The sequence below is a fragment of the Plectropomus leopardus genome, chromosome 10 (genome assembly GCF_026936395.1).
Source record: "Plectropomus leopardus strain MGB_pleo_1.0 chromosome 10, ASM2693639v1, whole genome shotgun sequence".
In the NCBI taxonomy this organism is placed as follows: Eukaryota; Metazoa; Chordata; class Actinopteri; order Perciformes; family Serranidae; genus Plectropomus; species Plectropomus leopardus.
In genome coordinates this window covers 19356192-19371452 of record NC_142185.1, presented here as the reverse complement: position 1 = coordinate 19371452, position 15261 = coordinate 19356192, and the positions used below count along the sequence as shown (strand labels likewise).

The 15261-nt window shown below is 38.5% G+C and overlaps 2 protein-coding genes across 3 annotated transcripts; both read right to left on the bottom strand.

The window, feature by feature from the left end:
* Window positions 1-549: 549 nt before the first annotated feature.
* Window positions 550-3868, bottom strand: LOC121948905 (retinol dehydrogenase 7-like). 2 transcript variants are annotated; one of them, XM_088083235.1, is made up of 6 exons: window positions 3809-3868; window positions 2704-2739; window positions 1977-2307; window positions 1432-1690; window positions 1076-1239; window positions 550-996 (listed from the first exon to the last, which is right to left on the bottom strand). In XM_088083235.1, the coding sequence occupies exons 1-6, from the start codon at window positions 3809-3811 to the stop codon at window positions 767-769; spliced, it is 1023 nt and encodes a 340-aa protein (XP_087939361.1). In that variant the 5' UTR covers window positions 3812-3868; the 3' UTR covers window positions 550-766. The 2 variants fall into 2 exon arrangements, with proteins under 2 accessions (XP_087939361.1, XP_042350375.2); XM_042494441.2 differs by lacking the exon at window positions 3809-3868 and having other exon boundaries at window positions 2704-2761.
* A 3872-nt stretch (window positions 3869-7740) lies between these two features.
* LOC121948818 (retinol dehydrogenase 7-like) lies at window positions 7741-15222 on the bottom strand. The gene is made up of 5 exons (XM_042494301.2): window positions 15083-15222; window positions 12018-12353; window positions 10465-10723; window positions 10209-10372; window positions 7741-8197 (listed from the first exon to the last, which is right to left on the bottom strand). Exons 2-5 carry the CDS (start codon window positions 12328-12330, stop codon window positions 7968-7970), a joined length of 966 nt encoding a protein of 321 aa, XP_042350235.1. The 5' UTR covers window positions 12331-12353; window positions 15083-15222; the 3' UTR covers window positions 7741-7967.
* Between the last annotated feature and the right edge of the window lie 39 nt (window positions 15223-15261).

The following is a 15261-nucleotide window of genomic DNA, read 5'->3' as shown; positions in this document are numbered from 1 at the left end:
TTTCCATATTTATAGCTGCATCGAAACATGATATGTCTCCACAATAGCTTCTTATGTGTTTTACTTCTTTTTTTTTTAAACATTACAAATTCACAAAAGGTGCATTAAGGCTTGTTCTTACAGCTGCATAATTAATGTTTTTCTAAACTTTAAAAAGTAAAAATTCTCCTTAAAAATCTCCTAATTTGAATAACAATACTAAATGTCACACAGACCTACTTTAAAAATAAATGAATAAAAAAGTCCAATTGCGTCATTAAAATGTCTTTAAATTACATATAATCCCTCTCCCCCACTAAACCCAAAAATCTTTGAATATGCAGATATTCATATTCAGATGACACATTTGTAGAGTTTAATAAGCTTTCTCCTTATGCCTTTTAATGTTGTTTGGCCACCTTTTACCACATGGCTCAAGGCTGACACCCAAAAAAGGAGGCTACTCACCTATGCCAATTCTTGTGGTCATGTTTACAATGTACAGTATGTTTATCTTTGCAGTGAAGCTGCTGATAGAAATGATTGCAGATGCAGACGAAACACGGTGAATACATTTTACAGAATGATTTATTTTGTATCACAGTGAGGACAAATAAAAACTGTCACTGGGATCATCTACAACATGCCTATATAAATTAAATTCCTGCTGATGAGACATCAATGAATAAACCTCTTATTTTGTAACACAGTCTTAACACTCCTCATAATCTTGTTATAATAAATCTTATTCATCACTTTTAGAAAAATACCACTCATACTTTTCAGTTTAGTAGCTGTTTCTTTGATCCTTAAGTGCAGGAAGAAGCCCAAGGACAATAAAGTCCGACACAAATGACGGGAGGTAGGACAGGGGGATCCAAAACAACTTGGCATCCCAGCCTGCACCGTAACGTGTGCGTGGGAAACGAGCTGTCAGTGCGTGCTCCATACACCTGGTCACCTTAGAGAGATCTGGACTGCACAAGATGGCCATGGACAACCCCTGAGCTTTCAAATCTGACAAGGGGAACAGCAGAGGAGTCATTCAGAGGAGTATTTATTTGACGCTATTTGTTGCTGAATATCATCAACTCACATTCATCAAAATATGCGTCTCCATAGGAGTCTTTGACATCTTGAGGGAGGCGGGTCCACAGCCTCCTCAGGTCAGCTTCAATACCATCCAGGCTGGTAACAGCTGTCTTGAAGAAACCAGGCTCGATGATGCTCACTTGTATGCCAAAGGGCCGCATGTCCCTCCTGTGCACAAGCAGAAGATTATGTTTCCTACGTGCAGCTGGAGAGCTTTTTATTGAGTTTTTTTACTTTGAAAATAGCCTTACATCATGTCAATACTGAAAAACTTTTAGTCTTTTGCAAATGAGAATGTTTAAAGGCAACTAGCTATGCTGAAGTACAATATTTCTATTTCATGCTGCTTCTTCCCACTACCTGAGGCTGTCGGAGAAGGCCTCCACTCCCCATTTGGACAGGCAGTATCCTCCACCAGTCATAGACAGTCTGCCCATAATACTGGCCACATTAACCACCCTGCCTTGGGACTTTTTCAGCAGGGGCAGAAACTGGATTGTCACGTCAATGAGGCCTATCAGATTCACATCCAAAACCTTCTTGAAGTCCTCCAACTGCATCCATTCTGTTGGACCGATGGGTATCGACCTGCCGGCATTATTCACCAGACCCCACAGACCTGCAGAGGAAAGAGGCAGGAACATTACAAGCAGATATTGAAGTTTGGATTTTTCTGTACTTCAGATTCATGTTTGAGAAATGTTAATGTGTCCTTGGTGTTACAAAATGCAGACTATATGAGGTAAGTATCTTCTCCCGCCTCTTTAAAAAAAACATGTTAAACATCAGTAGGAGGATGATGAGTTGATGATGGGATGGTCCAGGTTGCCTTTATCTCTCCCAGTGCCTCACTGTGACTGGCACCCTATCAGTGTGTACCCCCTGCCGCTGTCCGCCCGCCTCACCTCGCTCTCCGACCTCTTTGCTCACAAACTCCACCGCTCTCCTGATGCTGGTACTGTCTGTAACATCCAGCAGGAGGGTCTTCAGTCTGGAGGAGGTCGCTGCTGCCAAATCTGCTGCTCCTCTCTCTGTGAGACATGCAGCTATGACGTGGAAGCCTTTTTCATCCAGCTGCCGAGCCAGTAGATTCCCGAAGCCGCTGTCACAGCCTGTGATGAACACATGCTTCTGGTTGAAGCCATCAACCTTGTAGGAATCTCTGATGTACCAGCGGATGCTAGCGAGAGCAGCCAGAAGTAAAACACAGGATAAGGCCGGGTGTGACAGGATTACCTAAAACACACAATCCACTGATTTAACTTCATGCCTTTATGTAGCTGTGACCAACAGCTCTATTTCTCACTTTCTGTTTGGTCGGTCTACAAATAAATTTGCCCATCCTTTGCTGGCCACCTCTTTTAACCCTAGGAGGGTGAAATTTTGCATGGAGGTCTAGTGTGTGTGTGCATAAATGTATGTGGTTGCAGCTAATGCAAATTTGCAGTTGTTTCTTCCAAATATTTCCAACACATTCCATGTAAAAACTAAATAAAAATGGTGAAAATAGAAATAAATGTTTATGCATGGATGGGTGGATGGATGGATGGATGGGTGGATGGATGGATGGATGGATGGATGCGTGGATGGATATTTATGCAATTATTGCAAACAACAAAAAAGTCTCCTTACCTCCAATAAATATGTTGTCAGACTGTCGGTTGACTCCTGTTTGGAGAAACTTGACATGTATTTCTGCAGTTCAAAACATGTAAGATCGCACACACAGAAGTATGGCAGATTAACACTGAAATACACCATGTACATCTATTTGGCAACAACATGTGCCATATTAACATTATTAAATAATAACTTTCAATTCCACTCTGCCCTCATTAACCCTTATTCTTATTGAGAATAAGATAAGAAAACCTGCCTTCCACAGAGGCCTCAAAAGGCCCCATAATCATCGCGAGTAAGTAAAAGAAACTTAACCTCCCAGTTTAACTTGAACAAATCCCCCTTCACATGATCCTCTTTCAGACACATAGGTCAAAATGTGCTTGGTGCATATTCAGAATAATAAATGTGTTTAACCACAGATAATATCTGCTTCAGCACCACCTAGTGTGTTAATATGGCCATGGCAGTATAGATTATATAATATTTTACCTAAAAGCAGGGTTTGTATGTCTACTTTGAATATATATATTTTTAACTATAATAGAGTAAATTCAAAGCCTTCATATCAACAGATTGATTGTGAATTCCTTCCACAATAACACCATAACATAATAATGTTAATAATGTATGATGCACCAAAAGAGGTACTGAGTCTAAATAAATTCAGCTTGGTTTCACCTATTTGAGAGAAATGTGATTATACAAAATCTTAATTACAAAAGAGTTGCATTCATCCACACACATAGATCTGGTGTGATTGTTGAAGTATCTGAATCTAGAATCTAGAAAATATTTTTTTTGGTTGTTTGTTTATGGCGAACTGATCCTTTAATGCAATTATTTTCACTACAGCCACCAGATGGCATCAGATCTCATTCAGCTGGTTTGTGTGAAAGTAATAAATAGTTCAGTTAGTCAACTGCTATCAAGTGTCCGTTCCTTAATTTTCAGTCAAATAAATAAAAAATAATAATAATTATATTATTAACTGAAGAATGATAATTACATTATATTGAATAATAATTATATTTAATATCCTGATTCCATCTGGATGCTCTTACACTAATATACATTATTATTTTGTGATAAATGTAAAATAATAAAGCAAACATACCATGGCTACAGCTCTTTGGATGAAGATGAAGACAATGACATGCTATATCTCAAAGTATTTATTAAAACATACCGGTAGGATGGCTTGCAGGAGGCTGAACTTCACACACCCTGAAACTACACCGGCTATCTCGACTACGGACCAATCACAGTCAAGCATTGTTCAGCATCCAATAGGGATTTTTTTTTTTTTTTAATCTCATAGGCAAGGCAAGTTTATTTATACAGCACATTCAGCAGCAAGGAAATTCAAAGTGCTTTACATAAAATATCAAAAAGATTGAGATAAAGTGCAAAAGAAACACAAAAGGAAGGGACATCTAAATACTGTTGAAAAGGGTATTTAATGATCCAAAAGAATAGTTAACAAAAACAAACTTAAAGAGAATAAAACAGGTTTAAAATGCAAGAGTAAACACTGCAGTGCAGTGAAAGAAACTGATTATTGTTTGATTTATAAAAAGGCAAACAGAACTGTGAGTTGCCACAGACGGCAGTTTTCTGGGAGTTTGTTTCAAATATGTGGTGCATAAAAACTCGACGCTGATTCTCCATGTTTAGGCTCGTCTTTAGAAACACAGAGCAGACCTGTACCAGAGGGTTGAGGCCTGGATGGTTCATAATGTTGCAGTACTTTGGCCCTAAACCATACAGTGTATTATACACCAACAGTACTACATTGAAATTAATTCTTTGGCAGACAGGAAGCCAGTGAAAGGCTGCACACCAAATCAGGCGTTGCAGGAATAAGCTTCAGGGGTGTGTGGCAGTATGGGAGTGTCCCTAAATGACCCATCTCTGGGCGAGTGGAGGATGGAGACAAAGACAATCTCTCCATCTCAGCAACTGATAATTTATCTTCAGAAAGTTTGTTTATGTGGGCTTACAAGTTGTGTAGAATTCCTTTTGATTATCATTACTGCTGTATCTTTACAAAAGACAGGTTAACACACACAAACAAAGCAAGTGCTCTCTTTTTTTGTGGGGTTGTACACCCAAGCTGTTAATATTTGCTTTATGTCTTTTACTCACTATAATATTTAACCACAGAATCAGATTATATGTCTTGTTCCCCTGGACTGCAGGCTTCTCCCCTGACCCCCTGCGGCCCCACCGCTGCAGTTTAGATGCAGTACCCATATACAAATGAATGGAAATAGTGGCATTTCATTTCAATGCCGGATTTGGTGTGAGTTCAGCTTAAAGGACTCAGGTTGACTGATTTGATCCGCTCTATGGATCTTCGTGAGAACTAGAGCAACAGCATTGTGAATCAGCAACAACTGTCGAATAGATTTCTCTAGACCTGTAAAGACATCGTTACAGTAGTTGATTGTGATAGTAGGCTGACGTTTAATTGTTTTAATGTGTCTATTAAAATTCAGGGCTGAGTCTTTGACTATACCAAGATTTCTGGTTTGGTCTGTGGTCTTTAACATTACTGATACTGCAGACTGGTGGTTATATGGGTACACTTCCATTTACTGGCAAAGATTTTAAACTCTATGTTTGCACTAGCAAATATGTCTGCTAGTCTCTGGCTGCTCTCAGTATATGCATCACAGCAGAAGCTGCTCTGCTTGTCGGGCTCGACATACCTGTTATATGTTTACTGTGATTACATAGTTCTCATTGTTTCAGATCAGTAGCAGCTGTTTGCCATGGTCTAATCCTGTGGTTTATCACAGGCTCTTTAGTTCTGGAAGGACTCTGTTTGCGACTGGTGGGGCACTTTCGAACAATCTTCTTGATCTGATGGCTCATCCTGGACCAAAATACGGCTTGCATAATGGACTCAAGTGTCTTGTGGTCACTCTCTTCAAGGACATACGTAGACAAATAGGTTTGCTTCCAAACAAAATGGCATAAAATCTGAGCATAGCTGACTTCACTGTGAGTTAGCACTTTAGATGCATGACTAATAAGCTTGGCCTCTTGTAGTAGTACTACGCCTAACCTGTACTTGGACGCATGGACTTACAGCCAGAGCTCTCTGTTGGAGTGAAAATACAGTATGTTAGGGCTGGACCTGGCTCTGCTGTGATTAGCCCTTTCATTTTTCTGAATCCTGCATCATGTTTAGCACTCCATTTGAATTCACTGGACTCTTTTAACAGGTGTGACGGTGCCCAAAGTTGCCAAACTCAGTGGCACAGATTGTGCTCTTCCACGGGTTGAGTTTAACTCCTCGCTCTCTAGTGAGCAGCAGAATTGCAGGGAGGCTGTGTTGTGTTCTTCACTGTTTCTGCCATAGATTAGGACATTGTCGCTGTGACTCCCTGTAGACCTTCATAAGTCTCATCCACTTTCATTGAAACTTGTCTTGGGCAGATTTCACCTCAAATGGTAGGCAGAGAAATATGATCTCTCCTAACACAATGTTGAATTTTGTCAACTTGGATGACTCCTCTGTGAGTTTTATTGCCCAGTAGCATGACCTTGCATCTTTGATTCTGAGGTAGCAGGCCCCTGCCAATTTAGGTATGATATTTTCAAGGGTAGGTAGAGAGTATTGCGTTCATTTAATGACATTGTACATATTTTTGTGGTTGAGACACACTCTCAGCTTGCTTGTGTGTTGCCTTTCTGCTGCTGTCGTTGAACTGCCCCTTTCACTGGTTTCAGTGGCTTTCACAATGATCTGTTATTATTCCATGTTCAGGAGCTTATCTTTTAGGCAGTTATGCAAGACTAGGGAAATGCTCCTCTGTGGCTGGACCACAGGTATGGCCTTAGGGTCTATGTGAACTGCACATTCACCAAGTAACAGTCCTATTCCTGTGAAGACATCAGCAAACTCATCCATAATTGGTACCTCAGATTTGCCGGCTATGCACAATATGAGTTTAATAAGTCCAAAGTATAGACATGCAAAATTGTTCAATTTGTTGCATATCTTGCACTGCCATCCTTTGGCTAGGCAGCTGTCTTTTACTCCACTATCTTGTTCCAATAGACACTAGCCACATGCTTTTTGTCTTCATCTGTCCATCTGTAAGATGTTATCTAGGTTTCTTTTTTTCCTGTCGTGGCACGCTTTACAAGCTGCATTCTTTGACGGCAGCAAATCGATGTCAGGAATAGTCTCTGCTCATATGGTCTAGTGTTGCCACCAGCTTAAGTTTTAGGTTGTTTTTCTGTTGTGTCATGAGACCTCACAACTTCTGATTTATCTAAAAATTAGTCTGGAACCAACATGCAGTAACTTCTCTGTCACACTAGGTGAGTGAATCTCAAAGAACACACAGTCTCTTATCATCTCTTCACTGTTAGCAGAATTACATTCTTTCACAAGCAGTCCATATCTGTCACAAACAGGGCTCGCTTACTCCATGTACTTTTTAGTGGAAAATACGATTAATTTTATTAATATTTTATTCAATGCATAACAATAACAACGGCAGATGGACTTACAATTTACCCAAAAGGTAAAGGTAAAATGATTTGGATGAGTTTTGAGCAGATTCTTTACTATGAATATCGCATCAAAGATTAATTTTCCTGATATTTTCAGAGAACTTTTTATATGATTCTCTGTCTGCATTATATATATATATATATATATATATATATACACACATAACAATCAAACATACTTAACAGGCTTTTTTGCAAAAACAATCTATGTCTATGTAAGTTTTTTTTCAAATCCCTTAAGATTGAAAAAGCCTAACAGACAACACCATCACTACATGAGCCCTTGTTTTGATGACTGCATTTCACGTTTACCTCAAATGCAAAAACACACCTCAGCCTAAAGGCCACAGACTGTTCTGTGTATTTAATATTGAAGGGATATCATCATCAAAAATCTAAGAGTGGGTTTAATCAGAGGCAGATGAGCCAAAGTCCATCAGGAACGAAATAAATGTTGAGTAAGTTGTGACACTGTGTTCAAACTCATCGTGACTCAAGTAAAAGAAGACAAAGCCATTATATGTCATGTGTTTAAGTAGATTTTATAATTAACAGGGCAGATATGATAATACCTGGACTAAAGGAATAATGAAAAGCATAACATGTTTTTTTGGCACACTTTTGTGTATATGATGCTATCAGTGCTGTAATCCTTCATGTACAAACATTTATTGCAGTAAAAGTAAGATCATTGATCTTGCAGTTAGCCCATTTTTTTTATTAAACAAATGATTTGACAGAAGCTAAAGAGAAGATACTTTTGGTGTTACTTCCGGGAGAATTGTACGAAAAATAATATCAGCGATGCAGCTTGGCATATACGACACAGGCAACCAGAAGAACTTTGCGTCCCATCCAGGAGAGTAGCGAGTACGAGGATGAACAGCAGAGATGGCGTGCTCCATGCAGCCAACCACCTTCATCAGGTCGCCGTCTGTTATCATCGCGAACCTTTGATCCAAAATTTTGAGAGCTGAAAGAGAACCATTTCACACATGAACATTTATATACAGGTCTGTAATTAGTAAATATAATATATGATAATTTCAGGACGTTTTTTGGAAAGAGCTGTGTAATTTGGCGCTGATTATTGGTAAAGTCAAGACAAGGTTTATTTATACTCTACAAAATAATGACTCACCACGAAACACTTGTCAGTGTGCAGCTGAAGCAGAAAAATGCTTTATGTCTACATGTGAGCATACAGTTTAAGATACATGAAAAATAATGAAAGTATTTTCTCTTAATTTAACACCAAATTACACACAGTTCTTTACCATAGATGAAGCATTACCTATACCTGATGCAGAATCACAATCTTTTATAAACTGTTATACATTATCTTTTAATCAAATGACTTATTCATGATAGAATTGAATGTGCAAGTTTTTTCTGTGCCACCAGTGGGCACCAGATCCTTAGCAAACATGAGAAAGAGTAAGAAAACCAGTAGCATACTTAAGGTTTATTTTTGTCAGCTCAAAAAATATCTCCTAGATCTGACCATTTCTCTCAGTTAAAAAAATATGGAAACTGAAGTGTGTGTTGTGTTGGGTTCACACTCAGAGAATACCAAAAACTCTGGTTTTATGGTTCTGAACTTTTACTCGTGCAACTAGTGGGAAAATATACACGAGTAACAGTCGTCTCATGACTAATTACACAGCCTATTCCCTGGAAGCGAGCTGAGCCGGCCCTGTGACATCATCAACAGGTCTAATGACAGACTGATAACATTACACCACAGTGTGTACAGTATGACAAGGGCAAACTGCAAAAACCCTTCAACAAAACTTTCAAACCAAATGATCATGAGGATCTGTGGGTGATGTTTACAATGTTTACTGACAAAAAAGTTAAAGGATGCAAGACTAATGCAGTGAAACAGAACAGGGTTCGATCAGATTCAATTAGCAATTATTATTTAATGTTTATATAAGGCCTTTTATGCTTTTCTAACCACCCTGAGTGCCAGGACCTGGTTTCTTTTACACCAGAGTTTTTGGGTTAAAGTTAAGTTTTAGCATCGAGTTAGAATTCACAGAATTTAAGTAAATGTCCTTTAAGAGCGGCATTCAGTGGCGCCATTAACTGGAATGATTTTTCATACACAATCTTGACACAAATACACTTCAACTGTCTAATTGTTTGTTAGTACTCAAAAGTCTCATAGCAGAGATGCTTTGGATACTTGTGTCTGCACTATTATTTCCTTTCAAAATCATTCGTGCATTCATTACCTCCAATCTTTACTGCTATAATTACAGATGTGACGGCTGGTATTGTTTTCACCATATCAGCGTGTCAGTGTCATCATGACAAAATGTGGTCCTGGTGACACTTAATGAACAAGGAACTACTATAGACGCTGTGTTGTTTATTTTGGCACGTGTTTATAGGTGTGTCTGTGGAGAGATTTTTGTCACGCTATAACTTTGCAACTGTGCAAGACTCAGTCACAAAACTTTAAAAGTGTATAGTTTAGATCACAATGAAATTTGAATATGGGTGTCTAAGAAGGGCACCAGACATTATTAGGAAGTAGAGACATAAGCCATTGCCCCCCAATATTTTACTACCTATAGCTGGTAGGCTAATTTGATTGTTTTATTACCTTACTGAATTCATAACCTTGTTTAAATAAAAAAAAAAAAGGTACATAAAAGAAGTTCCTCATAAAGACTGTTGACATGTGGTATTAAATTAAGTGCAGCACTTCTAAATTTTCCCTAAGAGCATTCAACACAGCAATCAAAGTTATTAAACTATTAAAAATTTTTCTTCTCTTTGTAAATAAATGAATAAATGAATAGACAAAAGTCTCAGTATTGACCAAAAGGGGAAGATCATGGATCATTTTTTGGGAGATGGGCACCATTTGACAAATTCATCTTTTCTATGTTTATGAATAGTTTTTTATAAGTGTTGAGTTATAGCAATCAAAAAGTTAAGTATTATTTACTAACAATGGTGGAGTAACTCACAGTCTTCCAAGAAATCAGGTCCATAGTCATCCTTCACATCCTGTGGTAATCTGTCCCAGAGCCTACGCAGGGTATTGTTCATTAACCCTGTATCGGTCACATTTGTTTTGAAGAGGCCTGGCTCAATGCATGCAACCTTTATTCCAAATGGTGCCGTATTTATACTGAAACACAAGAGACTTTCGCTGTAAATCAAGAATACACTCATGAGAATAAAAAAGTATGTGCAGCATGAAATGGTTGCGCCTTTTCTCACCGCAAACTGTCGTTGAAGGCCTCCACTCCGTACTTGGACACACAGTATGGGCCGCCGAATGGGGTGATTCGCCCAAATACGCTGGCGACGTTCACCACTCTGCCTCTGGCCTTCTTGATGAGAGGGAGGACGCTCAGTGTTACGTCGATTACACCGCACAGATTGACAGCTAGCATGCTCTTGTAGTCGTCTATGGTGAGCCAGTCAGTGGGACCAGACGGCTGACCGACTCCAGCATTGTTTACCAGGGCCCACAGACCTGGAGCAACACAACAGGATAATAAACACAACAATGCATTAGACTCGTACAAAAATAATCCCTCTCCATTATCGTGTTTGCCTAAAAGTGTATGGCGATGTCTCCATCTGCAGAGACTCAGTTCTCTGCTTGTATTTTCTTTTTTTGTGGTGTTTGGGACATTTCTACATGATAACGTTTGGGCAGTGTTTGCAGCCCTCGGCAGATAACAGTGCGCAGAGTGTGAGGGCAGGACTCTATGAAAATGTAGTGACAAGAGGCTGTATTCACAAACATTGTAAGAATCGCTCAGAGAGCTTCTAAAATTTAAAAAAAAATAAATAAATGTTGTAATTTAGAAGCTCTAAAAGTTAAAAGTCCTAGCATAGTGAGGGTGTGCTTGTGACAACCAATCACACCTTTGAAAAGACTGCATCATACCTTGCGACATGTTCAACCACACCTTCTCACTAAAGTTAAAGTTTCTGTCCCTTACTTGCTCAGAGTTGCACTGAGAATTTTCCCAAATCAGTTCTAAACTAGGACTCCTTGCTAGAATATTTTTTGGCAAAAATTAGGAGCTCTCTGAGAGTGTTCTCAGAATAATTGTGCATACGGTCACTGACGTCTCCACTGGTTGCCAGACAAACAATCTTGGAATCCATCAGCTAAAAAAAAAAAAAGTGGGGGGGGCTCAATGAAAGATTCAGATTATTAGTCGCAGTCCCCTGAGTCAACTGATTCTTCAGGTTGAGCAGTCTTTTTTTGGCAGTCAGTGTGCGGTGTACTTTTGGGCACATTTTAATCCCCAAATTTAGCTGTAGAGTGAGCACTTCTCAATTTCACGTTGCTCTCAGTTTCAGGCAGCTGCGAACCCAGACCCAAAGTGAGTCTGAGTGAGACAGAGGAAGCTGCCTGGAGGAAGAGAAGCTTTGTATGGACAGGCTCTGAGATGACATTATCTTCTGCGTCTGCTGGTAAATTGAAAGCAACGTAATACTTTACAGTCTCTGGCTTTTGTTTGATATCTAGCGTTGCCAAAACATGTTGCACATTTCCGATTCATCATCATTGTAGTTAGCACAGATTAACTCTGTCACCCTGAACGTCCCCGCTGAACCCCATTCAAATCCTCAAACTTTTTATGGAACAAAAAGGAACAAATTATTGTGTTGAACAGCTAAATCTGATTCAACTGACATTATTTAAAAAGTTAAATAGTTGTCAGAATGTGGCCGATGGGTTCCAAAAATGCATATCCTGAGATTAACATAATACCTTTTGATAAACAAACATTTAAATGAGGCCCACTCACCCTTCTGACCAACCAGAGTCTGGATAAGAGCTGCTGCTTTGCTGACACTCTCTGAGTCGGTGACATCCAGGTGAACAGTCGTCAGCCTGTCGGAGGTGATCTTCTTCAGCTCATCCTCACCTTTCTCAGTGTAACAACCTGCAATCACACTAAAGCCCAGCGTGTCCAGGTGTCTCACGAGGAGATGACCAAACCCGGTGTCACAGCCAGTGATGTAGACATATTTGTCTTCCTTGTTGGTGACTCTTTCTTTTTCCTTGTACCAGCGATAGGCGAGCCAATAAGCCAGCAGTCCGAGGATATACAAGTACATTATTTCCAGAGATGAATGGTTTCCTAAAAACCATATTGTCAGTTAGGTAAAGAAATAACTCGCAACGACACCATATCGATTTATAATGTTATACTGGCTCCAAAAGAAGTAAATGTTCTAGGGTTGCAAGATAATAGTTTTTTTGCCAATATAAAACAACTAATTTAGCCGATAATCGATGTTGATATTGATGTATCCACTTTTTTATCCCTAACTAGTTTAAGTGATCATCATATCTCTTTTATTGTGGAATTAACATCACATTATGCACACTCTCTTCACGATGGTCTGCCAGTAGATGGAGACAACAAATTAAATGCTTTTCAATGTATGCAATATTCATTCTTTGTGAAAAATGAGAAAAATACTTCAATTTAGGGTTGATGTTTTTTGTACATGTTCACTTTATCCATTAAAATAAATAAAAACATTGTGTGTGATATTGGCAGAAATCAGCATGTTGGCTGATACAGACATATTTCATTTCTAAGCCAATATCGGCCAATACAAATTATGTGCTATTTATAAAATTGCATCCCTTAAATGTTTTATTTTTTAGTTTTTTGGAGCTCAGTTGGACTTCCAGTTCTCTGGAGAATTTTAACATTTAGTTGGTAAAAACAATCTCAACACCAGACCTATGTAGCTGCTTTTCTGGTCCTTTTGATTGTAACACACAAAGGAGTTTGCCTGGCTGTTAACACAGTCTGAGATTTTCATCTACATGTTTAGGTCGACATGGATGAGAAATCCTAAAAGCAGTTAGATCAAATAAAAGAATCTAACATCTTAAATTCCTTGACATCTGAGCAAACTTCATCAATAGATAAAGATTGTGTGATATGATTAAAAGTTCCAGAGCAGCGACTCAGTGACCCTTAAATTGAACTTACATAGTGAACCTAAATTACTATTTCAGTCCTACAGTAGTTTCCAATATATCTCAAAACAAACAACCACTACAGTGGCTGAATTTAATTCTGCTGTGGAAAGTTTAAACATGTAACTCAGACATGATGAAACCTGTTTGTCTGGCTTTAGGAATGACTCTTGGTTTGATTCACTATGGAGGCACCTTTTTGTACAGATGCCAAGATCCTTAAGAGGGGTGAACATGTAGATCAGAGGCATATAACGATCCAAAGAGTGGTATGCTGCTCGTTCCCCATCAGTGCCAATTTTGTTTGCACACTCTGTGCGAGCGTCTGATGAGGGTGATGCTGGCACATACCGTCATTGGGCATGATGACTTTTAAAGTCCCTGATAACCTCTGTAGTCTCATTTAACCTCTTGTTAGCAACCACCTTATTTAAGACTCATAAATGCGTTAAAATCCACAAGTGGGTTATTTTCCTGACATATTTTATGTCTTAGAATGAAACATGAAAATCTCTTGATCTTGTCTTTACCACAGATGTTATTTAAGGCATTTAACAAAAACAAAACAGAAAAAAACCCCAGTGACTTCAAAACAAGACAGCCAGAAGACAACTAATTTCCAGGTTTCTCCATATTCTTCATCATGGCTAAAGGAATTTAACTTAAAACAACTTAAAGGAGTGAGTGCATATTATTCTTGGCCAAATAGCTGGCTGCCACATTAAAACACTAATAATCATGATCTATAGACAACAGAGTAGCCCTGTGCCCCTCTTTTGAAATATTTTTTCATGCCTATGTTCTGTGCAAAAAAAAGAAATGTATAGGTCCAGTGTGTAGGATTAAGAGGCATGTATATTTGCGAATACATTTGGTATAGGGTCGCAGGATGAGGCCTGCCCAGGACATAAGCTGTCCCTCGCCCAGTGTCAGCTGGGATAAACTGTAGACTGCCTTTTATGTTATTGTTGAATCACTATTGTCTCACTAACCTTTTTTCAAAATGTCTGATCCAATTTTCAATAAATATCAGGTGTTTAATCAACATCAATCAAAGGAGGTTTTTCTATTTTCTTTTATCTGGGCTTTGACTCAATGAATCTTGAAATATTAATGGATTATGTGTTACATTATGTGTTGCAAAGTCATTTTCTGTCAGTTGACTATTCAATTAATCAACCGATCTTTGAACTCTATAATAATAATTTTTAAAAAAGCCAAAACATTACACGTAAAGGTCAGTGCAAGACTTAACTTACACTTAACATATTAGCCAGATGAACACCGGCTGAATGTTGAATATAATGCATATGAGGGCTGATTATTTTCTCGATTAATAGGATAACTATTTATCATAATACTGTGGAAAAAGCCCTTTACATTAGCCTATTTGCCCCTGACAGACAGTTTAAAGTCAAGTCTTGTCTCCTAAAAGTTACTTTTATTTACAACTAACTTGAAACAGCAATCAAAACAATGAAATCACGCCCCCCCCCAAAATTCTTTTATGCCTAACACTTCAATCTGACAGTCAGGTCACAAACCCTCCATCCCCCCAAAAACACACACCTGTGTCTCCACTAAACAAATGTAGCATTTAACTAACTAAAAGAAAAAATTAATCTGATTATAATCCAGGCACTGTCACATAAGTACAACCCAATTTAGTGATATAAAAACGTAACTTCTAAGACGCAGGTTTTTTTTTTTTTTTTTTTTATCTTAAACAATATTCATTAATTATTTTCTCGCGCCATAATTTCAAATGCTAGATGATAACATGGATGGACGGAGAGTCCATATTATCCATATGATTCTACTTTTAGGTTTTACTTTACATTTCTTTAAAGAATACAAAAGAGCGAAACTGACCTGTTTTTGACTCAGTGTCGCACTGAGGAGCCGCCGGACGGGATTTGTCAGGACAGAAAACGAGACGGTGGTAATGACAAGGCTTTTAAAAACAATGTTTCCTTCTGCTTATATGCGTAACTTCCGGGAAACTGTCCTCCGACAACCTTTTTTTCAGGGTAAGAGCAGGTTAAGATCTC